The sequence below is a fragment of the Triturus cristatus genome, chromosome 2_1, assembly GCF_964204655.1.
Source record: "Triturus cristatus chromosome 2_1, aTriCri1.1, whole genome shotgun sequence".
Lineage (NCBI taxonomy): Eukaryota > Metazoa > Chordata > Amphibia > Caudata > Salamandridae > Triturus > Triturus cristatus.
The window spans coordinates 364,059,854-364,085,798 of record NC_140581.1 but is presented as its reverse complement, the minus strand read 5'-3'; the positions used below and the strand labels follow the sequence as shown (position 1 = coordinate 364,085,798).

At 48.3% G+C, this 25,945-nt stretch overlaps 1 protein-coding gene across 1 annotated transcript in view; it reads right to left on the bottom strand.

Annotated features, from left to right (window-relative positions):
• Positions 1 to 25,945, bottom strand: part of MTREX (Mtr4 exosome RNA helicase) — a 780,177-nt gene that overhangs the window by 28,540 nt on the left and 725,692 nt on the right. The window contains exon 24 of the mRNA XM_085631304.1: positions 6,194 to 6,250. Within this exon, the coding sequence (XP_085487430.1) occupies positions 6,194 to 6,250 (57 nt within the window). The remainder of the gene's footprint in view (positions 1 to 6,193; positions 6,251 to 25,945) is intronic.

Genomic DNA, 25,945 nt, shown 5'->3' with positions numbered 1-25,945 from the left:
ATTCGGGCGGAGCCCGCCAGGTGCATTTGATTTAGAAAATATACTGGTAGAGTTTAGAATTTATTCGAATAAAATCTAAACTACCAGTAAATTTTCCGGGGTGTGTGTGGGGTGGTGTGTGTGTGTGTGTGGGGGGTGGTGTGTGTGTGTGTGGTGTGTGTGTGTGTGGGGTGGTGTGTGTGTGTGTGGGGGGTGGTGGTGTGTGTGTGGGGGGTGGTGGTGTGTGTGTGGGGGGTGGTGGTGTGTGTGTGGGGGGTGGTGGTGTGTGTGTGGGGGGTGGTGGTGTGTGTGTGTGGGGGGTGGTGGTGTGTGTGTGGGGGGGGCTGGTGTGTGTGGGGGGGGCTGGTGTGTGTGGGGGGGCTGGTGTGTGTGTGGGGGGCTGGTGTGTGTGTGGGGGGCTGGTGTGTGTGTGGGGTGGTGGTGTGTGGGGGTGTGGTGTGTGGTTTGTGTGTGTGGTGTGTGTGTGTGGTGTGTGTGTGGGGTGTGTGTGTGGGGTGTGTGTGTGGGGTGTGTGTGTGGGGTGTGTGTGTGGGGTGTGTGTGTGTGTGTGGGGTGTGTGTGGGGTGTGTGTGGGGTGTGTGTGGGGTGTGTGTGGGGTGTGTGGGGTGTGGGCCAGACATCCCATGGAATTTCGTTGGCCAGTGTCTACTGCCAGGCCGCAAAGATCTACAAAGCATGCCCCCGCATGGCCGTCAGTCTAAACATGACCTTGAGTCGTGAACACGCTTGAGACACCAAGGCAAAAGAGAAGCAACTACATCTTACATTAAAACCTCTTCCTGTTCTCTTTTTTTATATTTAAACCTAATTATGTGTAACACATATTGCACACAGCCATGTATACTCTGTATACATAATAGCTCAACAGAACTGAGAAAATCAGTCCAAAATCACTTTACAATATTATTGAAAAATGAATTGCGCCTACTAATGCACTAACAAAATATATCAAAGAAAAATCGAAACATTAAAAAGATACCATACATAAAAATGAATCCTTGCCGGCAACAAGCACATATGACCACACTTGTGATACAAAATAAAACATGATCATAAGTCGACAAGGACTTTTATCTCTCATTTAAACTTTCACGAAGCAACAACCATGATTCCTCAAGGTCTGTTAAAGAAAATTAGATACATACCTCAAAAAGTCAGGTAATATTTAACCTTCAGACAGAAATAACATATACAAAAAACATTGTAGAAGAACAAGAAGAGCTTTCTATAAACCCTAGAAAGGTCCTACCATGAAATGCATGACTGAAAACAGACTTAACTGTTGCAGACACTGCCTACCAGCCACCTAACGAGACCGAGTTCACACCACCAGCCACCAACTCATGTATTCTAAAGAATACAACCATAAACTCTGCATTAACCAGCACAACTCTTCAAAAATTGAAGCACTTATAATAAATATGCAGTCCACTCAAGAAGAGATACAAATTGAACTGATTACCTTGGCTAAAAAAACACAAAAAGCAGAGGGGCGCGTAAATATAACAGCACCCCAAAAGGGTATCACAAGAGGAAAAGAACAGCTATTAGCTCACACCAATAAACTTAAGAGTATATAACTGATGCCAAGAAGGACTTATCTGTAAAGCAGAGAGACGCCTACAAAAGACAGGGTACTCAGAGAAAACTAACATATAGACTATGTAAGTAGTACCCCTAAAAAGCTATACAAAAGCAAACCAGTACTACACATAGAGTAATGTGTATACCCCCCAAAAAGGGTATGAACTCTTGAGACTAAGTTCATCAGAGTAAAATAAAAGAACAAATCCAGAGATTAAAATCGTCAAATCTGAAGTCAAACACACTAGCTGTAAGAAAGAAGTAGTGCTTAATACTTCAACACCACAAAGTGAAACAGCAGAGGCAGGATTTAATTCCTTAAACCTAAAGATCCACAACCATGGTCGTATAAAAGAGAAACACAAGACCTGAAAAGGCCATACTGCAAGTGGACAGCCATGAGGCGATGTATCGCTGTTTCTGCATGGCTGTCAAATAAACGAACACCGTCAAAGGTCATATCTTTCAAACTATCCCGAACATTATCGGGCCATTTCGACTCACGCAACCAAGCAGGTCTGCGAAGAGCAACAGACAGAGCCATGGCTCTGCCAATAGAATCGGTGGTGTCCATTGCAGACTTAATATTAAACTTGGCCATCTTGCACAAGCTGAAAGAGTTCAGCCCTGAACCCTTCAGGAAGGGAAGGAAGCAGATGGGTGACAGAGTCCCATAAAGCATTTGAAGCTCTGCCTAAGACACAAGACGTGTTTAATGATCACAAGGTTGAACTAGTCGAAGCTACGATATTCTGGCCCCATAGATCCAACCACCTAGATTCTCCACCTGGTGGAAGTAAAGGAAAAACATCTGGATTTGGTGAAGTCGTAGCAGTAGGGTGTCTAGAAAGACAGATGGGGCTGTCCGGAGGAGGACGATGGGAAATTGCACGATCAACAGAGACACCTGTACTGGTCTCATCCAAGTTCCCAGGAGAATATCATACAGAGACTCTCCATAGGGCAGTAAATGTTCAACACCTGTCTTACCCTGGTGAAGCAGATCCAATAAGGGATCTGATGACAGTCACCAAAGGAAAATGCAATTTAAAGACATAAGCAGCTCTTTATAACTTCAGTAAAAGCTGCACTACCCTCCATCGCCATTTGTGTCGGAGAAAGCAGATCAGTCTCATCAGACGCCGCTTCACAACTAAAAGCCACACCGGGCTGTTCTGATGCCGTGATGTTCCAGGCGCGGAGTGGAGGTCTTCGACCGGCACAGAGGGCGAACCCGCCGGCATATTTCCAGTCGGAGTACCCCTCAAGGTGCTCCAGGTGGAGGCATGACCCAAAAAACGCATGCAGAGCACGATAGTATGCCTGCATCTGGGTCATAGTCACCACAGCTCCTGGATAGGAGGAAGGCACGGGATTGACTTGTGTGTGACGTTAAAGAACAGGAGGAACCACAGAGACCATGTTGCGAAACGGTGATGCTGAAGACCACTGCGACTTCAATCCTTATGACAGGATTTTCGCGACTTAGACGAGCGACGCTCACGGGAACGGCTCCTTGAACGACCCTGGGTAGTAACCTCAGAGCTGGAAGGAGACCGACGTCGCCTAGATTCTGACTGGGAGAGCCGTGCCGTCAACAGCCTCATCCGCCTTTCTCGCAAGGCCTTGGGCTTCAGGCGTTTATAGGCATCGCACTCCTCAGTCGTGGTGTTCTCCAAGGCACCAAATGCAGATAGGGTGGGGATCCGTAGCCGACATCTGTTGACCACAGGTCTCACACTACTCAAAACCCGAAGGCATAGGCACACTGTTCCTAGACGCAAAAAGGCATCAAAATAGGCCACAAATACAAATAGCCCGTGGAACCGCTTCTCCGGATCAGTGCTGCAGCACAGAAAAGAAGAAACTGATGTCCGCGTGCCGGAGGGGACTTATATGGCACAGCTGACGTCACATCCTGAGACAAAATTACTGCAGAGCCATACAACGCCATCCTCGGGGTGCAGAGGTACTGAAGAAAATTTTCCGGATCCAGTTTTACGCCTGGGGAGTATTCAAAAGTTAAGGAATCTGTGGCTAGATGTCCCTATCAGGTGTAACATCTTACATTTTTACATTATGTGAAGTTGAAGACTGGCTGGGCATAAAAGTAAATACACTATGTGAAAAACATAACTACCCAATTTGTCAAAGGTTTATAAAATTACATCCATTTTAGTTTCTCTTCAGGATGAGGAGGGTGTGTTGTTCAAGAATTGAATAAAGATAGGCATGATGGCAAACTACGAATAATAAAATTGACTTTTCCCTTCTCCTCCTGGTTAGGACAGAAGACTTGGAGATGAGAAGCAAAAAAAAGTGATCATGAGAAATCAAATAGTTCAGTTCCACAGAAAGGACTGACCCACTTTGTTACTGCAGTCAGAATCCATAAAGTAGTCTGGACAGACGTAGATCATCTGAAATCGGCCAGTAAGCATCTCAGTGAATGAAGCATTTTGCTCAACTAGCAATACTTGTCATTCCTTGCATCTACTGTCCATGTTATCACTTGATCAAAGGAAACTTAATTATATTGTTATCCATAAAATAGGAGTAGAAGCAAATGTAAAAGAGTTTAATTTTTTTTTTAAACCATCTTGGTCACAAATAAAAAGGTGGGAGGTCTCCAAACAGTGAATTGCAGTGCTCATTTTGCTATGTTTTGTAACAGATTAACTGTAATGGGGTAGCCCTGTGTCCCTCAGAAGATCGGTGTTTACACAACAAACTACAAACGGTTTTGTCGGCTGAACAATTTCCTAGCATTCCATAATTAATATGTACCAAGAAACACACCAATAATGTTATTGTTTGATTTAAACAATCAGTATATTATTCTTTTTTGCTTTTTGTATATACAAGACTGTCACATAAATATTTCAATCAATGAAAAATAACTAGTGCTTGACGTTTGGGCAATAGGTGAAGAAAGTCACAAAGTGATATTGTGCGTCAAATCAGTGGAACTCTTTTCTCAGAAAGGCAGCTGATCATTCAGCAGAGGGATCTGATTTGCAAACGTTATTCAGCCAATTTCTGCACTTGCACCAGTCAATGAATTCCACTGAATTGCTTTTGCAACTCAGAGCCTGATTAATTCAGCTGTTGCTGCCGACACAAGAATCCAACGTGGCGGTGGATGTCCCTTTTTTTCAAATTGACCAAGTGGAAATCTTCACCACTTCATTTGGCTGTCCTCTTCCACCTCACTATCCTGAAGTCCAACGTGACGTTGGTTAATTAACGCACGTTCCTGGGTCGAAACGTCGATGCCTCGTAACAATCCGTGTCTTACAGTTTCCTCACCCCAAAGCTGGAATAAGATTAAGACCAGGGGACTACAAGTGGATCCCGACCGAAACAAGAAGAACGGTGACACAGGCCCTCGTCAGCAGGAGACTGGACTACGGCAACGCACTCTACGCAGGAATCCCAGCCAAACACCTACGACGACTACAACGTATCCAGGACGCCTCCGCCCGACTGATCCTCAACGTCCCCTGCCGCAGCCACATCACCCCCCACCTGAGACACCTACACTGGCTCCCCGTCAACAAGAGGATCACCTTCAAGCTCCTCACCCACGCACACAAAGCACTTCACAACGCCGGACCAGCCTACCTTAACAGCAGACTCAGCTTCTACACCCCCACCCGCCAGCACCGCTCCGCCAGCCTCGCCCTCACCGCTGTCCCCCGCATCCAACGAACGACCTCCGGCGGCAGATCATTCACCTACCTCGCCGCCAAGACCTGGAACACCCTCCCTGCCCACCTACGGCAGACCCTAGACCTACTCGCCTTCAGAAGACTCCTCAAGACAAGGCTCATCGAGCAGTAGCGGCACCCCCCCCCCCCCCCCCTCCCCTCAGCGCCTTGAGACCCTCAAGGGTAAGTAGCGCGCTTTACAAGTACTCTGATTGATTGATTAATAGATTACTTTGTATAAGGATGGATGTCAATTTATTCATACATTTTATTTTGTAGCAATCTTTCCACTATTTTACGCACAATATCACTTTGTCACTTTCCTCACCTATTCACCAAAATCAACAATCTAGTTATTTTTCATTGCTTGAAAAGTTGATTTGTCAGACAGTCTTGTATATACAAAAAGAAAACCAGAATATACTGATTGTTTAAATAATACAATAACATTCTCAGGGTGTTTCTTGGTACAAATTAATTATGGAATGCTCGGAAATTGTTCATCCGACAGAACCGTTTGTAGTTTGTTATGTTTTGTACCTGAGCTAGAGTTAAAGTTGATAAAAAAAAAAAAGAGGTTGACACTGGATCTGAATTTAACGACAAGAGGAGATATTTAATGGTACCCATTTTCTTTTTCGCACTGCCTGGGTCTGGGCTTCCATTAGAATCAAATCCTTGTCTGTTTACTAATATTTATGTTTTGCCTATCCGAACAGAATAACAGTGTAATTTCAGCAATGTGAAAAAATATTCTCAAACCTTCTCTGGCGTATGCCACAACAAAAAGACAAACAGCGAGTTCATTACATCAATAAAAGAAGGTTAGGCCATGGTACATGAAAACAGCGTGGCTTTAAATGCAAGAGGTATAGTAACATATTATTTTACTACTTTACCTGCATTTGCCGCAGAGGTCCAGCTAACTGCTCAGTTAACTTTGGCATTTCACTTGACTGCAAAAAAGTATGGCAAAAAATGTCACAATGTTATAGGACTTAAAATAAATTTATGAAAGTGGTTAAGGTTTTATTTTTTCTCTTGATCGTTATCTAACAAAATCACCAACAATTGCAGACGTGTCTAACATACTTAATTATATTATGTAAATAAACATTATCATGCACAACTAAGTGTGCGGCTTAAATTAAACTCTTTCTTGAACAGGACAAAAAACAATTATAACTTTGCTAAACAAACAGTAGCAATTGGTTGTTTGATAAGAACGGGTAAGTTGAAGATCTGATGGATCAAACTTTCAAAACTAAATTTCGTATGGTGACGCAGATAAGAGGTCTGAAAACACAATCAATATGCCAGTGGCAAGAGAAGATTAAGCTTAGTTAGTAGACATACAGAACTTCATCTCAGGCATTAACTGGACATTTTGCCACAGTAACATCTGAAAGCTCTTGTGAACAGCTCTGTTTTCAATAGTTTTTGAAGATTGTAACACTTGACAGGGCTATGGGAAATTAAAAGAGAACCCAGAGAATTGGCCAGATTGGGACACAGTGCAATGACAATTATCAGTAAGTAACATTCGTACATTACAGTCTCACCATTTTTTCCAAAGTAGAAAAACAGAGGCCATTGTTTGGCTTACCCTAAGAATAAATATTTTTTTCTCAAAACATATTTTGCTTTACTTTCGTGCAGTTATACATTAGATATGCAGAATCTTTTTTGCATAGATGAACAAGTTACTTACCTTCGGTAACGATATATCTGTAAGAGACCTAGATTAGTTATAGATTCCTTACCTTGTGAATTATCCCCAGGCGTCCGACTGGATCCGGAGAATTTTTTCATCTGCGCGTCGAAAGGTGGCATCGGTCGGCTCCACGTTTCTCGTTGGCATCGTGGTTGGCGGAATGACGTTGCGGCAGCTACTTAGATGCCGCCCTCGCACGCTGTCAGTTCTTATACTCTACATTCCACGCCAGAAGCGCAGAGCCATGCAAGACACTGACCACTGGTGCACAAAACTAGGGCCCTGAAAGTAAGTCCTTAACCCTAGAAGTCCGTTCGCAGAACGGGGAGGATGGGTGGGGCAGTAAGCAATCTATAACTAATCTATGTCTCTTACAGATATATCGATACCGTAGGGAAGTAACTTATTCATCTAAAAGAACAAGTTACTTACCTTCGGTAACAATATATCTGTAAAAAACATTAGTTAGTTATAGATTACTTCAAGGCGTCAGACTGGATCCGGAAAGTTTTTTCGTCAGCAGTACCTCTGCGCGTCGGAATGTGGCGTCGGTCGGCTCCGCATCTGTCGTTGCCGTCATCGCCAGGATGACGTCGCGGCAGCTACTTAGACGCCGCCCTCGTGCGCTGACGGCAGTTCTGTACACGACTTTCTGCGCCAGAAACGCAGAGCCATGCAAGACACTGACCACTGGTGCAAAAAACTAGGGCCCTGAAAGGATAACCTTAACCCTAGAAATCAGTTCGCAAAACGGTGAGGATGGGTGGGGTGGTAAGGAATCTATAACTAAGTAATGTTTCTTACAGATATATAGTTACCGAAGGTAAGTAACTTGTTCATCTGAAAGAAACATGTTAGTTATAGATTCCTTACCTTAGAATAGATACCCCAGCAATACGAACCCCGGAGGTGGGTCTGCAAACCAAGTTCACACCAGAAAGTACTGGAGAAAAGAAATGCCAAAGAAGCTATCTCTCCGGACTGGACTGTCCAGGCAGTAGTGCTTGGTGAACGTTTGCAGTGATGCCCACGTAGCCGACTGACAGATGTCGTTCAGAGGAACGCCTCGTCCCAGAGCAGTAGCGGCTGCAGTCGCCCTGGTGGAATGGGCGCGCATCCCCACTGGAGGCTCCTTCTTATCAAGAGAATAGCAAGTTTTGATACACAAGACGACCCATCGGGTGATAGTCCGCTTGCATACAGCCCGACCTTTCTTGGCACCCACGTACCCAACAAAGAGCTGGTCATCCACCCGGAACTGTTTGGTGCGATCCAGATAAAAGGAAAGCACCCGTTTTGGGTCCAGACAGAGGGGCCTCTCTTCCTCTTTCGAAGGATGCGGAGGCAGAAAGTGTAGTGAGGACGGGGTTCTATGTGCACACATTGCTATGTTAGCATAAGCGCTTTAGATGTAAAATGCCATCTTGCCACTTTGCTGCTTTTGCACACAACACTGCAGGTAGCTGTTATTACAAGAAAAACTGCTTGCTTGCTTTTTCTTCACATGAGAACGGTCTGTTCACAGCCCTAGACGTACCCCGCGACCTTAGTCTGAACACTGTGTGCAGAAGCCGTCAAGGTCAAATAACAATGTATGCTGTTGAATTCAGGTTGATCGGCCACGCTCTAGACACAACACGCACACAGCTGCAAATATCTGAAACTCGGGTGCCTTTAATATTGCATCTGCATGCATGATTCAGACACTTGGAGAAAATCTTTCCAGACACAGAGAGCAGAGCGGATTCTGTGATGTGATTCACCTAAGCTGATATTTACGGTATGGGTTACCCCATTCAAGCCTAGAGACCTATTAGTTTCATAAAACTAGTTTACTAGCGAAGGGAGGGTGGTTGTTTTCCACTATCATTTGTAATATGATTTCTCCATTCATTTTCTATGGTATTGTAACAATGCTGATTGTTTTGCTTTTAATCATTTGTCTGCTTATGTTAGCCTAAGTACTGCACCTTAGAGCACGTAGTTAAAAATAAAAATTTTAAACTCTACCGTGTCTCGGATTACTCTTGTTGCGGACTGATATGAGAATAATGACGAAAAGGTGTTACGGATTCCCACCATTCCTGAGAGTACTCTAAGTCGCTTGTTCTGGGTTGTCTAATCAGTGGTAGCTTCGAGATGATATGGAGAACGAATGAGACACTGATGCTAGTCGGATAGGGGTTCTGGGTACTGAGGTAAGTTTTTTGGTACACCACAATTCACTGAGGTCCTGGTTTCCTGCGCATAGTTCTGTGCAGGAGCAGAATCCCTGCAACAAAAGAAGGTGGGCAAAGAGACGGTCTGCCCGATGAATCCCTGCAACAAAAGAAGGTGGGCAAAGAGACGGTCTGCCCGATGTGAAAGGCAGTGACAACCTTGGGCAAGAAGGATGGACGAGTCCGGAAGACAACTTTGTTGGATGCACAGACCGAAAAGAAAGTCTTAGAAGAAAGTGGCTGGAGCTCACTCACTCGTCTGGCAGAAGTGATAGCCACCAGGAATGCAGGTTCAAGAGTTAAAAGCCTCAAAGGACAGTTGTGAAGCGGCTCAACTGGAGCGCACATTAAATAAGTTAAAACCAGGTTCAAGTCCCACTGAGGCATAACGAAGGGAACAGGAGGAAAGAGATGAGTTATGCCTGTCAAGAAACAATTTACAACCGGGAACTTGAAAAGGGAAGGCTGATCTGCAAGCTGAAGGAAGGCCGAGATAGCAGAGAGATAGCCCTTGACAGTGCCCAGAGCAGAGCCATGCTGGGCCAAAGAAAGAAGGAACAAGAGAACCTCAGAAAGAGGGACAGAGAGGGGATCCATAGCCTTTGCTGTACACCATGCCACAAATTTGTTCCACCGGCAGGCGTATACCCTCTTAGTGGAGGGACGCCTGGCTGCCAGAATAACATCACAGGTCGAAAGATGTCAACTGCCGCTCAATCTCCACGCAAGGAGGTGGAGGCTGGACAGGTTCTGGTGGAGGACCATCCCCTGTTGCTGTGACAGAAGATCCTCCCAAAGAGACAGATGGGTCGGAGGATCGATAGCCCTGTTGAACAGCTCGGGATACCAAACTCTTCATGCCCAATCCGGAGCTACAAGAATGACTTGGGCCCGGTCGCGCCTAATCTTCTTCAGCACTACGGACAGAAGAGGTATAGGCGGAAAGGCATACATACAACAGACCGCGACTCCACTTGCGACAAAAAGCATCGCCTAGCGAGTGCCGCCTTGGAAATTCCAGCACGCACAATGCTGACATTGTGCGTTATCTTCGGTGGCGAATAGATCTAACCAAGGGTCTCCCCACTGTCCAAAGAGACCTTGCACCACCTCTGAGTGAAGACGCCATTCGTGGTCCATCATGCACCTGCGGCTGAGTTTGTCGGCTCTGGCGTTCAATGAACCTGCCAGGTGTTGAACCACCAGGGATATGCCCTGATGTTCCAACCATGTGCAGAGGCGGAGGGCCTCTGGACAAAGGGTCCACGACCCCACCCCGCCCTATTTTTTGCAGTACCACATGGCGGTGGTGTTGTCCGTGAACAGCTGCGCTGGGGCTGCGTATCATGCGCCGGCCTGTGGCTCTGGGTGGAACGTGGCGGGGCACCCCTTCCGTAGCCACGAAAAGGGCGAAAGTCAGACTAATCAGGGCGGGAAGTGGAGAGGCCCAAGGACTTGGCCGTGAGCCGAGAGTCCTTGAAGCGCTCTAGTGCACTGTCTGCCTTGTCGTGGAATAGGCGACGGGCATCAAAGAGCATGTCTATCAGTGTACTTTACACATTCCTGGAGAAACCGCGCTACCTCAGCAGGGCGCAGCATCGAAGGGCTACCGATGTTGGAATTGATATGCCAGTCCACATCATATGGTAAACTTGGCTGAGTCTCTCCCCTCAGCGACTGCACGGGAGAGCATGGCCTAGGCCTCCTGCGGGCACTTTGGCAGCACGTGCACTACCATATCCCACACAGAGTGGATGTAACGGCCCAACAGACATGCAGTGTTAACTGACCGCATTTCCAAGCTGGAGGAAAAAACATCTTCCCAAGATGGTCCAGCTTTTTGGATTCCCTATCAAATGGTTGGGTAGGGAATGCGCCCTTGGACGTTGAGGCTTGGACCACCAAGCTCTCAGGGGTGGGATGTTGTGAGAGGAAAGTGGCATCGCCCAGAGCCGGGCGGTGGCATCGGGCAATCATCCTATCCACAGGAGCCCCTGTGTTGGGCCTGGATCAGGTGCCCAAAAGGATGTCAGTTAGGGCTTCATTAAACGACAGCAGGGGCTCAGAAGAGCTCGCTGCCGGTTGAATTACCTTAGTCAGGAGGTTAGTCCTGACTGCCACCGTAGGTAGCACGAGGTCGAGAGCCTCGGCCGCCCTACGCAACACCACTGCGTAGGGCGCTCCCTCCTCCGTAGCCACGGTAAGAGTAGACAACAGGCCGAGGTCTGGGGAGGTGTCCAGACCACTGGATTCCCCCAACTCCTCTCTCCAGTCCCGATCATATTCCAACTGGTCAGTGAAAGGGTCTACAGACCCCTGCCTGTCCTCCTCACCCTCCTCTGGTGGTCAGTTAAAAGGTCTCCAGGCCCCTCCCAGTCCTCCTCAGGTTGCCAATCAGGCCTGAAAGGAACATCAAGGTAGAACAGGGGTACAATAGTACCCGTTGGCACCAGATCCGGCGTCGGTCGACACCGGTCCGGCTTCGTGTCCACGTCGGGGAGGAAGCCGGGGTCGACGCCGGCTGGGGCCACAACAGGCGTAGGCTGCGGATGTGGTGCTGGTGGAATCGGCGCCAAGGGAGGTGTTATGAGGTCGACCGGCGCCGATCCAGATCCAGGATCCAAGTGGACCCTGCAGCGCCGAGCCGGAGCCGCCGGCGTCCAAGGCCCAGGGCCCACAGCCGAGTCCGCTGTGCCCGAAGGCATGACAGCGGAGTCAGGCTGCCCAAAGTTGCCATGCATTGCTTCATAGAAGCTTCGAAGCTGGGCAATGGTCACTCCGGGTCCAGGAAAAGGAGGGATCCTCTGAGTCGACCCTTCGAGCTCCGCACGCGAGCCACAATCGGGGCACCACCCGCATCACTCATCGCGTCAGCCGACGGACGGGGAGTAGTCGAAGAGCGACTATGCTTCTTTGACTTCTTGTGCTTCGACTCACCTTAGGAGTGCAAAGACGAGTGGTGGTGGTGGTGGCTCCGCGACCAGTCCCTCGACCTCCCGCACGACTGGGACCTTGAGCGGAGCAAACTGCCAGGCCTCGAATTCATAGTTCGGCAGCCTGAACACGACTTGGGATTGTGGTCACATTCGAGGCACCACAGGCACACGCGGTGTGGATCCATCACCGACATCAATTTGGGCAGGAACACGCAGCCTTGATACAGGGCATCCCTAACGTGCACCAGGAGTCGATAGACTCAAAAACGGTGTCGACAAAAGTCGCAAAAAAGTCAGTCAAAAAGTGACTGGAGATACCGTTCCGGATCTGCGCTGGCTGGTGCTGAAAAAGAAAGAACTGATTTCAGCACACGAGGGCAGCGTCTAAGTAGCTGCCGCAATGTCATCCTGGCGGCCACGAGGCCAAAGACCAACGTGGAGCCGACCAACACCACCTTTCGACGCGCAGGGGTACTGCTGACGAAAAATTCTCCGGATCCAGTCTGACGCCTGTGGGCAATTCTAAGGTAAGGAATCCTATAACTAATTGTTTCTTTCAGATAGTCAGATATTGGGGAGGAAAAGAAGCATTCTAGAGTTGAAGGGTACAAATGTCTCCAGAAATCAGTAAGTTTCCAGTTGATCAGTCATGTATTTAGCCTTTACTCTTTTACACTGAAGCAAAAAGCAAAGGAGAGTGAACCGGTCCAATTCCTTGTCCACTTGACTAATGTAGCCACCACCTTGTATCAGTGGTATATGTAGCTACTCAGACAGTATATCCAACAGTGCCTGGTGCCTTCACTAAGTCATACCTCCTCTCATTCATGTGAATTTCAGTGGCAATAAATGGGGAATCTGGCTCACCCAAATCGGTGCTCCTCTTATATACAATGAATATCAGGTAGCAAATAACTGCCTCCTCCAGCTACTATGTATCCTGTCAATTTCAGAGTTTATAAAGTGAGTTTCTTGTAGAAACACCATGTGTGCGCTCCTTTGTCTAACACAGGAGTGCATTTTGGATCTCTTGCATGGTGATCCAATATGTCTAATATTCCATGTGATGAACCTGTAGATGTTCACCTGTAACAAAAAGCATTATAAGATTGTGTATGCCCTGATACCTATCAGGTGCTGTGAGAAAGAGCCTTCTTTCTGCATGGTTGCCCCCACATTTTGCTGAACTGCTGATGTGCTTTGACTGAGTGTGCCCTGGGCTCCTGCCAATCAGGTACCCAGGGCCTATGTTCCTTCCCTAAAACTGCACTGAAAACAAAACCCAACTGGCATCTCTGGCCACAGGTCAGCCCCTGGGAAAGGTACCACAGGTACCCAGGGCACTGTGACCAGGAAAGACCTCCAAGGGCTGCAGCACTTATTGTGCCACCCTTAGAGGCCCTGTACCATTACACTCACACACTGCCTTTGCAGGCTGTGTGTTTTGGTGCAGGACAAAGTGAAGTCTCGACGTGGCCCACATCCCTGTGTTCCATGCCTACAATCCACTGCCCTGGCTTAGATCAGTCACCCCTCTAGCTGGGTGCACTATGCCAGTGGTGAGGGTACAGGTGAATGAGCTCTGTACCCCTACAGTGTAAGTCCCATCTTAAACATTGTAAGTGCAGTGCTGCCATTAAGAGTATATGGTGCTGGGAGTCTGTCATTACGAACTCCACAGCACCAAACTGATGCCAGTGTGGGATTTAATGAAAAATGCACACAGAGGGCATCTTAGAGATGCCCCCTGAAAAACGACCTACTACTAGTGCCCAGGCTGAGTGGCTGTTTTCAGCTGCCACCACCAGACATGTTTCTGGACCCCTGGGTCGAGAGCGTGCTGCTTTCAGAGGCCTGAAACAATGCACATCCTGGGACGAGGTGCCAAGACTCCTCCCCCAGGATGGGCAGGGCCCATGAAGGGGAAGCTTGCAAGGCATGCCGTCTTTGTGAGCTTCCCCAGGCCACTTGCTGCTTTCAGCAACTGGTCCCCACTGGTTCTGACCCCCAATTTGGGCAGGAGAACCAGCGGGAATAACCAGTGAGGAAGAGAGGTGTGCCCACCTATGCCAACTCCACCCCCAGGTGAGGGAGGCGAGGTGAAGCACAACTCTCAGTCTCACCATCTTGCAGATGGGGGGGACCCAGCCAACCAGTTAAAGGTCTATGCCACCCTCCCACTGGAGTTTGACATATTAGGGGGTGTCCCCACCCCAGGGAAGGGACCCATTGGTCCCAACCTTTTCACCTACCTGTAACGCCCCTAAATCTAGTATTTAGGGGCACCCCTGAACCTTGCTTCCTCAGACAAGAAACCAGAAGAAAAAAAGAAGGACCAAACAGCTGTGCCGAAGATAGCAAGAGGAGGACGCCTCCTGACTTGGCCCCAGCCCTACCAGCCTGTCCCCACCTCGTACCTGCAGAAGTGAAATCTCGGTGTGTCCTGCAGCCAGCAACCTCGAGAAACCTGGAAGACCTGCCTGCCTTCCATTCCAAAGACTGTCTCCCGTAAACACTGGATTTGTTAATCAACAGACTCCAGCTCCGCAAGGATCCGCGGTTCTGCACCAGGCACCCACAACCCGAGTTAGAGTGGCCCAACACCAAGAGAAGGTCTCCCCGGCGATCCTGACCAGAGATCCAGTGACCACTGACCTGCTCAAGTCTCCAACCGACGCCTGCTGCCTCAAACCGGAAGGTCCCCCCAACCGCGACCAGGAGCTGGTAATAAGATCCGACCCTAAAAGGCACTCCTGCACCCGACGCCTCACAGCCTTGGGTGGCCCAACCGACTGTGCCTAACCAAACCCCAACATCCCAACTTATCCAAGTGATGATCGCACCCAGAAGACCTTCGTCCCCGAGCCTGCAGTGTGTCTTCAAACCGGAGACTCCCCATTGAAAGCTACAGGGCACCCGACGCCAAAACAGCACTCTGCACCCACTCTGCTACTGAGGGTGCACCTTTTGTGCTGGCCTAAACCCCCATTTGCCCTGAGCTTAAGTCCAGGAGCTTTGCTTCCACAACCCAGTGGCCTGCTCGTCAGCAGCCACCAACCGGAGGCCTCCTATCCCCTATTGGATAACATTGGGCCTCAGGACTTTGCACCCGGCTGCCCTAGTGCCGCTGAGGGTGTAACAAGAATGCATCCTTGACCCTGGGGACCCCTGAGTCTAACCCCAGAATAGCAACTCCCACAACAAAGTACTTACCTGTTAACCGATAACACTATTTTCCTCTATAGGATACCATTGACTGCATGAGTTGGAAAACCTAAGAAATCCTTTTAAAATTGTACTAAATAAACACTTACTCAACTTTTTACAGGAAATGTCCCAGTGCAGGATCCAGGTATACCGTACTGTGTAAGAAAAGTAATCTGCAAAGTAATCTACTGGTCATTTTACTAAAAAGCTTATACAAAGTATATGTACTGTATTTCCACAGCATTGCATTTTCAATAACAATACTGTAATCAAAACAAAGAGCATATATAATTGCAATCCAAACTGTGTTACAACTGCATTACTACTGTAAAGTATTTATTGCTTACCTGTGCCAAGCTTGCTTGGTTCTAGAAAATAAAATAACTAAAAGAATATTTTTATACAAAAACAACTGGTCTGAAAGTCAGTCTTTGAGTGAATTTGTTTGCTTACTGTGTACAACAAATGCTTAACACTGTCCTCTGATAACAATTCCCCTGACCCCCTTGACAAAGTCCGTACAAAATGGTGTTCTGATGTGGGTGAGATTTCGTTAGGGAATGGAGGGAGGCCCTGGCGTTGCCCAATGAGGTTGCAATTCGCCCCTGGTTTAAATTGATTCCACTTAAGCTATTACATAGGACCTATTACACAAGCTCCGTGTTGGTCAAAATGGGTCTACTGGACTCTCCATTATGTCCCCGTGGCTGTGGCCACGTAGGTACATATTTGCACCAATGGTGGGACTGTCCGATTCTCCAAGGCTACAGGGGGAGGGGGGTGGGCAGGAGTCGTTTCTGCTCTCTCTCAGACTTGCGGGAAAGTGGTGGCGGCTACCCAGAGGTTATGCCTCTTGAACATTGGGGACGCCACTGATCTGTCTAGACCTGAGCGGCTGTGGGTCACTTTGGGATGTATGGTGGCTAAGCGAAACATCTCCAGAACCTGGACGGGAGGTGTGGATTTGAAATGTGCTGATTGGGAGCCCAAAATGGACTGGTGCATGCAGGCTGACAGAGTGGTGTACAAAAGTAGAGGTTGACCAGGGAAATGGATGAAAACATGGGCCCCATGGAACAAGAGCAGAGGCTGGCTTTGCGCTCTTTTTGCTGCCACTTCTCCATTTGCTGTCGATAATGAATCATCATAATTGTGCATCATCGGGATTACTTGCAAACAGGAATCCTTCACTTAGGCTCCATTCCGATATGCTTTTTGTAAAGTCCACTATTAGTTTAGCTGACCACTTTTCATTTATTTTATGTACTTTAAAGATTGTTTGTTTTGTATTTGGTCGATCTGTGTGATGTCATCTTGTTTGTCTTTTCAATAAACAGATAAAAAAAAAACACTTCTCTGATAATGCCTTCTTGCTCGACCACACTACCACAAATGGGATTCCACTAGACTCTGTGCACACTTTGGTATAGTATATACAGAGCCAGCTTCCTACAGGTGCTTTATCAAAATAACTTCTGGCCTCCTTAGAAAATATGCTGCACTCCATGCCCCTTTCTAAAATATGTTCCCACTCCCAAGACAGTAAAACAGCCTGACCAACCATTACTAAGTTGTTCACTTTCAAGCAGGCGAGTTAGGGATCTTGTGACAAAGTCCTATCCTCGGCCAACTATTCCACAAACATCCTATATTTGTCATATTACAATGTACTGCACAACAGTACCTTGTGCACTCCTGCAAAAGGATACATTCAGCAGCCAGTTATAGTATAAAAGTCTCCATGTGGGAGCTCTAGGTGCAGGGCCAGAAATCAATTATAAGTCATCAGCAGAACATGGATTCCAAAGATTTCATGAAACTGCTGGCCATAAGAATAAACAGTTATTTTGTCATTCACCTCAAAAGTAAAACTCAGCTTTATGCCAGCCAAAGACAACAGTACCCATATTAACTTTGCAATGGCACTAAACGACAGGGCTGATACTCTAATAATCAATCACTATCATACTGTTGATTGTTCACAAACTTTCAAATCAGGTGTCCTGGGATTTTCTCTGGGAGCTGCTTCAAGCATTTAATATTCATTCATACTTCAATAAACTGACTCAAGCACTGTATCAGTCACTCAAAGCCCAAATCTGTATTAATGGCAGCACATCTTTTGTAAATTCAATTTCCAGAGGCACCCACCAAGGATGTCCACTCTCACTTATTTTATACGCTGTATAAATGGAGACTTATTTAAGACCGCTTAACCCCTTCCCCGCTCATGACGGAACCACTCCGTCATGAGCCACGGTTGCGCTGTGCTCATGACGGAGTGGTTCCGTCATGCTGTGGCCGTTGGCGGCCGCTCCGCCCACGCGGCGCTAATTCCCCGCCTGTGCGGGCGATTAGCGCAGTGGGCGGAGACGTGACGGAACCACTCCGTCATGAGCACAGCTCAACCGTGGCTCGTGACGGAGTGGTTCCGTCACGAGCACAGCACCACCGCACCTGCTCCCAAACCCCCCCAGCGCCGCGGCGGAATTCCTGCCGCGGCGAAGGGGTTAATCTACGAATAACCCAAATCACCAACATAAAAGTTCCCTCTCTGTTGGTGGTGTACGCAGACAAAGTCACTATTCTTGCACATATACTTATCCTAACTCAAAATATTGTCAAAAAACTGCAGGTAAGTTTGGTGCATTGTCGGACTACAAACTAGCAATCTAGTAAAACACAGATTGTTTTAGCAGGATGTGCTACAGAAACTGTGACAGTGAGAGCCTCAATGAATGGGAGCAAGGCCTCAGATGTGGCTGGCACCCCTGAAAGATCATTTTATTAAAGACATTTGTCTTAACCCCAATGAAGGGTGGCAGTAGGTCGAAAACCTCAGTTGCATGTCGAATTACCACTGCAAATTAAACACACTCTTCCACTGGAGTTCCAAATGACAAGTTCAGCCATGTATAAGAGGATGTGTCAATTAATGTAAAAATGATCATCCCCATAATGATGGGGGGAAATCATCCCCATCTTCATCAACTCTGGTTAGTGGCAAGCTTTTGCCAGAATCAGAGTCTAAAAGATAATGGAGTCTATGTGGGCGTGTCTGCTCTAGCAGAGGTATAGGATTGGAATCAGGCTGCATGGTGTCTGGTTGCAGTTTAGTGATTTCGTAGAACCGCATCAGTCGAGATCATGCTGAAGTCAGTTCGAGGTTAGACATCATAACCAGTACCAGACCCTACACTGATGTCAGTACAGGCATTGATGGGTTAGGGACCATTGCAGGATGTAGTGCCAGGTAAAAGTCTTTACTGAAGCCCGTGGTTGGCCCATGACCTGTCTAAGGGGGTTATATGGCACAGAGGGTGGCTACGACAGGGCCCCTGAGGATCACTGGCGCTCAAAGGTGCACCAGAGGAAGCCAGAAGGATGTCAAGTATCAGCAATATGGCCTTCATAAAGGCTTTGATCTTTTATGAAGTCACGAAGGCTCTGGGAATTCAAGGTGTGCTGAGACGAAGTGACAGATCCACTCTGCCATTGGAGATCCAGAGGGAGATCATGTGGATTTGTGACTGACATCGGTTTCCAACAGTCTTGACATGATTTGAAACATTTAGTTTTAGGACAGCACATTGTTCCCTAGCACACAATGTTTGTGTTTAGGAAGACATCAGAAGACCCACGAAATGGAGAGAGGAGCACTGGGTCAGTGTTGGAAGGCGCAGAATAAAGGAACTGACTTAATCACAAAAGGGTCATGGTACAATGCGGCGCATTCCATAATTTCCAGGGTGATACAGAGCCAGCTCTTGGCTGCACAGCACCACCTAGCAGCATGCCAAAGCTTCACTGAAAAGTGTCCAGATCTAGTCTGACGCATGGGTTATATTCTAAAGGTGAGGAATCTACAGTTAGAAGTATTGATCAGAAAGAAAGGAATGGATGTAAGCATGCAAAGGTTGCGCTTATATATGGCTCCAAATACAATACACGTCCCTACCTGTTGGCATGCAGTAGGTCTGCTGAAGAATTCCCCGGATTCAGTCTGACGCCTTAAGATATTCTAAAGGTGAGGAACCTGCACTTAGAAGTTCCCATCCAAAAGTTTTTTTGTCAAAAAGAATTTTAGCATCAAACTCCATTTGCGAGACATGACCCTGAACTTTCCCCAGTCCCATTGTGAGTATCCGGGCACACTGCCACAATACCATATCAGACCTCAGAGTACAGAAGCAAAAACAACAGTTATCTAGCAAAATCTGAATTGCATGTTTAGCTGCATCTATGCTTACCTGTAACAGCTCCTTAAAGATATTTTTTCTTAATACCAGTAACATTCGGTATCGCTAAGGCAGAAAACTCCCTTAATAGGCGGGTTTAATGTGCTAACACCAAATGTGGTGTTGCACAAGTTACTTACTTGTGTAACGATATATCTGTAAGAGACATTAGTTAGCAATAGATTCCTTACCTTAGAATATCCCCAGGCGTCAGACTGGATCCAGAAAGTTTTTCGTCAGCAGTACCCTTGCGCGTCGGTAGGCGTTGTTGTATGGCTCCGCATACATCGCTGGCGTCTTAGTCGCCGAGATGACGCCGCTGGAGCTACTTAGATGCGCCCATGCGCACTGACGTAAGTTCTGTACACGACTTTCCGCGACAGGAACGCAGAGCCATGCAAAACACTGACCACTGGTGCATTGAAACTAGGGCCCTGAAAGGGATGACCTTAACCCTAGAAATCAGTTCGCAGAACGGGGAGGATGGGTGGGGCGGTAATATCACTAACTAATGTCTCTTACAGATATATCGTTATAAAAGTAAGTAGCTTGTGCATCTGAAATTGACACGTTAGCGATAGATTAGTTACCTCAGAATAGATACCCCAGCAATACCAACCCCGGTGGTGGGTGTGCGAACCAAGATCACACCAGAAAGTCACAGAGAACAGAACGGCCAAAGAAGCCATCTCTCCGGACTTGACTGTCAAGGCAATAATGCTTAGTAAAGGTGTGCAACGTGGCCCACGTGGCTGCCTGACAGATGTCTTGCAGGGGGACACCACGTTCCAATGCAGTAGTAGCTGCAGTCGCTCTGGTAAAATGGACGCGCAACCCCACCAGAGGTTCCTTTTTAGCCAGAGAATAACAGGCTTTGATACACAAGACGACCCCACGGGAGATGGTCCTCTTGTGTACAGCCCGGACTTTCTTGGCGCCTACGCAGCCAACAAAGAGCTGGTCATACACCCGGAACAGTTGTGTGCGATTGAAATAAAATGAAAGTGCACGTTTTTGGTCTAGACGGTGGAACCGCTCTTCCTCTCCAAGGTGATAGTTTGCCCAATGTGGAAGGCAGTGACAACCTCTGTCAAGAAGGAAGGACGAGTAAGAAGCACAACCTTGTTCGGATGAACCGACAGAAAAGGAGGCTTACAGGAAAGAGCCTGGAGCTCGCTCACGCGCCTAGCGGAGGTCATGGCAACCAGGAAAGTAGTCTTCAAAGTTAATAAATGAAGAGGACAGTTGTGAAGCGGCTCAAAAAGGAGCGCACATCAAAAAGGTAAGCACCAGATCGAAGTCCTACTGCGGCATTACAAACGGAATAGGAGGGAAAAGGTGAGTAATGCCTTTGAGAAATCTATTAACAGGGGACTTGAAAAGAGAGGGCTGATCCGGAAGCCTGAGAAAGGCAGAGATTGCAGAAAGGTAGCCCTTGATAGTGCCCAGAAAAGAGCCCTGCCGAGCCAAAGAAAGAAGGAGCAAAAGGACCTCTGAAAGAGGGACAGAATGGGGATCCACAGCCTTTGCTGTGCACCATGCCACAAATTAGTTCCACCTGCAGGCGTATACCGATTTAGTGGAGGGACGCCTGGCTGCCAGATGACATCACAGACTTTAGGAGGTAAGTTAAGCGGAATCAACTGTCACCGCTCAATCTCCACGCATGTAGGTGGAGGCTGGACAGGTTCGGGTAGAGGACCGTCCCCTGCTGCTGCGACAGAAGATCCTCCCAAAGAGGCAGTCTGATCGGGGATCCATGCTCATACTGAGTAGCTCGGTATACCAAACTCTTCGAGCCCAGTCCGGGGCCACAAGAATGACTTGGGCCCAGTCGCGCCTGATCTTTAGCACACTGGGTAGAAGTGGTATAGGCGGAAAAGCGTACAACAGACCGCAATTCCACTCGCAACGAAAAGCGTCCCAGAGCGAGTGCCGCCTTTAAAATTCCAACGCGTAGAAGTGATGACATTGCACGTTCTCTTCGGTGGCAAATAGATCTAACCAAGGCTCTCCCCACTGTTGAAAGAGACCTTGCGCCACTTCCTAGCGAAGACGTCATTCGTGATCCATCATGCACCTGCGGCTGAGTTTGTCCACCCTGGCGTTCAAAGAATCTGCCAGGTGTTGAACCGTCAAGGAAATGCGTTGACGTTCCAGTCATGTCCAGAGGCGCAGAGCCTCTTGACACAGGGTCCACAACCCCACCCCGCCCTGTTTGTTGCAGTACCACATGGCAGTAGTGTTGTCAGTGAACACCTGCACCACCTTCCCCTTGACAGAGAGAAGGAATGCCTTCAGTGCAAGAGGGATCGCCTGAAGCTCCAGAAGGTTGATATGGAGCCGGGACTCCACCGGAGACCAGATGCTTCTGATCTCCGCCTCTCCCATGTGGCCACCCCATCCCAGGAAGGACGCATCAGTCTCCACTGTGTGCTCCGGTTGGGGAAGGGAGAGGGATCTGCCGCTGACCCAATGCTGATTTGTGAGCCACTACTGTAATTGTCGTGCAGTGCCCTCCGAGATCTGAACGTAGTCGGACAGGTTCCCCTGATGCTGTGCCCACTGGAACTTCAGGTCCCACTGCAGAGCCCGCATATGCCATCTGGCATGGTTGGTGAGCATGATGCAGGAGGCCATGAGGCCCAGCAGCCTCAAGGTCGTCCTGAACGAAACCCGAAACAAGGGCTGAAAGATCGAATCATAACCCAAATGTCCCAGACTCGTCGTTCGGGAGGATAAACCCGAAACTGCGCCGTGTCCAGAAACGCTGCGATGAAGAGGAGTTACTGAGAAGGAATCTGGTGCGACTTCGGCAAGTTGATGGAGAACCCCAGCAAATGCAGGAGGTCAGCCGTAGTCTGGAGATGGGAGACTACTGTTTGGGATGAGCTCGCCTTCAACGGGGATTAGGGGAAGACTGATACCCCTTGTGAGAAGTTGGCCTGGCATATGCTGTCCACTAGTTATAGTGGGCACCTTGCACCAGTCCAAATAACCCTTATTGATGATAGGTTTAAAGACAACCTTTATTGAAAGCTATCCTAGTGGTAGCTATGGAGAGCAGCCTGCAGGCCAAGTCTTGAAGAAGTGTAAAGCAGCTTGGTTTACCAGATTATAACCTCTTGAATCACTAAATGAAAGGAGAACCACACAAGGTATATATAAAATATATGTATTTATTTCTAAACACTCACTACTAATCTCTTTATGAGATTAGAGTCCAAGATACACAATAATACAGTTCTAAAACGACAGTAAATAGCACAATATACAATGGGGCCTTGGGGCGGACCAAACCATATATTAAGAAAGCGGTATAAGAACCACAACTTGACTAGACACAGTGCCTAGATCACGTAGAATCACTGGGATCCCAAGGAACCACCCAAGGTAGTGACACAGGAGACCCATGGGGGTCGCATGCAGTGTGAGAACACTGGCGCGAGCCCCGTACTATTCTATGGGAAAGTCACGGTTGGAGTTTTAGAAGTTAAGGACACTTAAGAGAGGACTTTGAGCAAACACCTTTAGAGACTTAGGGGGTTCTACAGCAAGCACCCCCGGGAGCACCGTAGTACTCGAGTTACCTCATCCAGGGAAGCCAGGTGCATAGGTGTCAAATGGTGTCGGGAATCGTCGTTGATTTCAATGGCGATCTGCTGCAAAGTGGTGCTGCCGGGAAGAAGAAAAGTGTCCGGTGTGATCCAAGCCTGGATCGAAGATCAGAAGAACCTGAAAGCAGAGGGGACAGAGTCTGAGTCACTTGCCAGTGACCAGGGGCAAGATAGACGAATGCCCACAGATGTTGGTTGCTTCAGGTGCGAAGAGGTGAAGCTGGACTCTGCAGCCATGAGGACCAGGAGGTGTCGACGACGTCCAGGATCTGGATTCGAGCTGTCCCATGAAGGATGTCGAGTGCTGCGGTGTCGGTGCCCGGATTGGACCCAACAAGCCTTGGCAACAGCAACCCAAGCAGGAAGAAAAAAGATGCTTCGGTGCGGACCAGCAAGGTCCTGGGGACTCCCCAAGCGATGGAGAGTCAGGGCACGCCTGGAGCAACCAGGGAAGCCCAATTAGAAGTAAAGTTGCCTTCACAGGGACCCACAGGTGGACTAGGGATCGCAAAGGGACCTCGAGAAAAAACACAAAGGGCCAGCTCACGGAACACTCGTGGAGTGTAGGCGGGCAATGTTCGGTGCAAATGCTGCTCAGGGTCAGGGCTACAAGTAATCCAAAGCTCAGCTGCAGGCGGTGTTGTTAAGCTGAGGCTTCTGCAAAGTGACACGGTGTCCAGGGGTTCGGGTTGCACGATCGCCACGAGGGATACGGGCCCCACACTTGCTGTGGGCACTGATCGACCTCCAAGACCACGGAAACCCACCTTCTGTGTTGCAAAATTCTTCAGAGTCCGGCGGGAGCTTCGGAGATGCAAAACGGTTAGATGAGTCTTTGGTGCCTGCCTTGCAGGGGGGTAACTCCTTTACTTCAAGGGATATTCTTCAGTCATCTAGTTCAATGTAGATCGTCGAAGTTCCAGTATTCAGTATCAGAGTTTCGTCCAGGTGTAATCTAAAGTCCTGTAGTCCGGGGCTCCTTCTTTAAACACAAGGAAGGGGTTGGACATACTCTGGGGACCCACCTATGGGAGGGTCAGGAAAGAGGGGGGGGGGGGCTACACCCATTTCCTTTGTCCAGTTTCGCGCCAGAGCAGGGGCAGGTAGCCCCTGCAACCGGTTTGAGTTGGACAATGCACAGGGACACCAAATGTGCCCCCAGTACTGAACTTCAAAGCCCTCTTGGAGTGCACCCACCCAGCCCCAATACACTAAAGCCTGTTTGGGAGGTGATGACACCTCCCTGGACAGGAAACCTATTGTCCAGGCCTCCCCTGCCGGAGTTTCATCCAGCAGCAGGAGGGCAGACTCGTGTTTGTGGCTGGCAGCATCCATTTTGTGGTGCCAGGACTCTGTTAGCTGGTACCGGGTATACCGGTGCGGTCATGTTTCTCCCTCTAGAAGGGTGGGATCATACTCCCGCACCAGTTACTGGTGTGGGGGGTATGATTCCAAGGTGTTTGACACCAGACACAACATGTTTCTGTGCAGCCATCCCAAAGTTAGCATTTACCGTTTAATTATAATGCACTTAAGAGTATATGATTTGGCTGCATCACAAACAACCACGTAATAAAGGTTCCGAAGGCTGCAGAGGGGTTCTGCTCATGCATAGGCACCCTCACATAAAACCCAGCACCCTGCCTTCAGGATTGATAAGGCCTGCCATAGGGGTGACTGATAGGTTTAAATGTGCAGTGATATGGAGAGACAGAGTGAAGCTATATCTCAGTAAGGGGTGCATGCACCACCTTACCCAAGCTGCTGTAGCAGTCCTGTGGTGTCATTTTGAATGGCTTCCCAGGGGTGGCATAATACATGCTTCAGCCCCTGGTAGGCCTCTGGGGTACCTATGTTCTGGGTACATAGTATATCATATACTAGGGATTTATAAGGGTACCCCAGAATCCAATCTGGATTGTACCTAAAGTTTTGGTAATCAATTTAGAGAGGAAGCAGCTAGGCTGGGGTCGTGGTTAAACTAAAGTCGAAAAACTGTGAACCATCAACAAAAAGTGGGGGTAACTATAAGAAGCAGATCCTACTCTCCTACACCCCTGATCTACACAGATGAGCTGCGGCCACCACCATCACTTTGGTGAACACCAAAAGGGCGCTTGTAAGGCCAAAGGGGAGCACGGTAAACTGAAAATGCTCCTGCCCTACCATAAATCGCAGGTAACGCCGGTGGGCCGGCAGGACGGGGATATGAAAATAAGCGTCCTGCAGATCTAACGCTACCAACCAGTCTGGCGGGTCGAGGGCAGACTAGACTTAAGCAAGTGTGAGCATCTTGAACTTCTACTTCCGGAGGAAGCGATTGACATTCCGAGGGTCCAAGATAGGACACAGGCCTTTGTCCTTCTTTGGAACCAAGAAGTAGTGGGAGTAACAACCACAACCTACTTCTGGCATCGCAATGTGTTCTATGGCCCCCTTGGCCACGTGGGTCGCAACTTCCTGCTGGAGAAGTGTCAAGTGATCCCTCGACATGCGGTGGTACTGAGGTGGCATGGATGGAGGGGTGGTCTAGAAGGGGAGGTAGTAGCCCTTTTGGACAAGCTGCAGAACCCACCTGTCCGATGTGATGGTGCGCCAGTGGTGGAGGTGATGGCGAATCCTGCCTCCCACTGGCATCTGGTCGGCCTGAAACACCGGACTAGGAAGGTTTGGAGGCTGGTTCAGTGGTGGACTGACCTGCACGCTGGCCCCGTGACCCG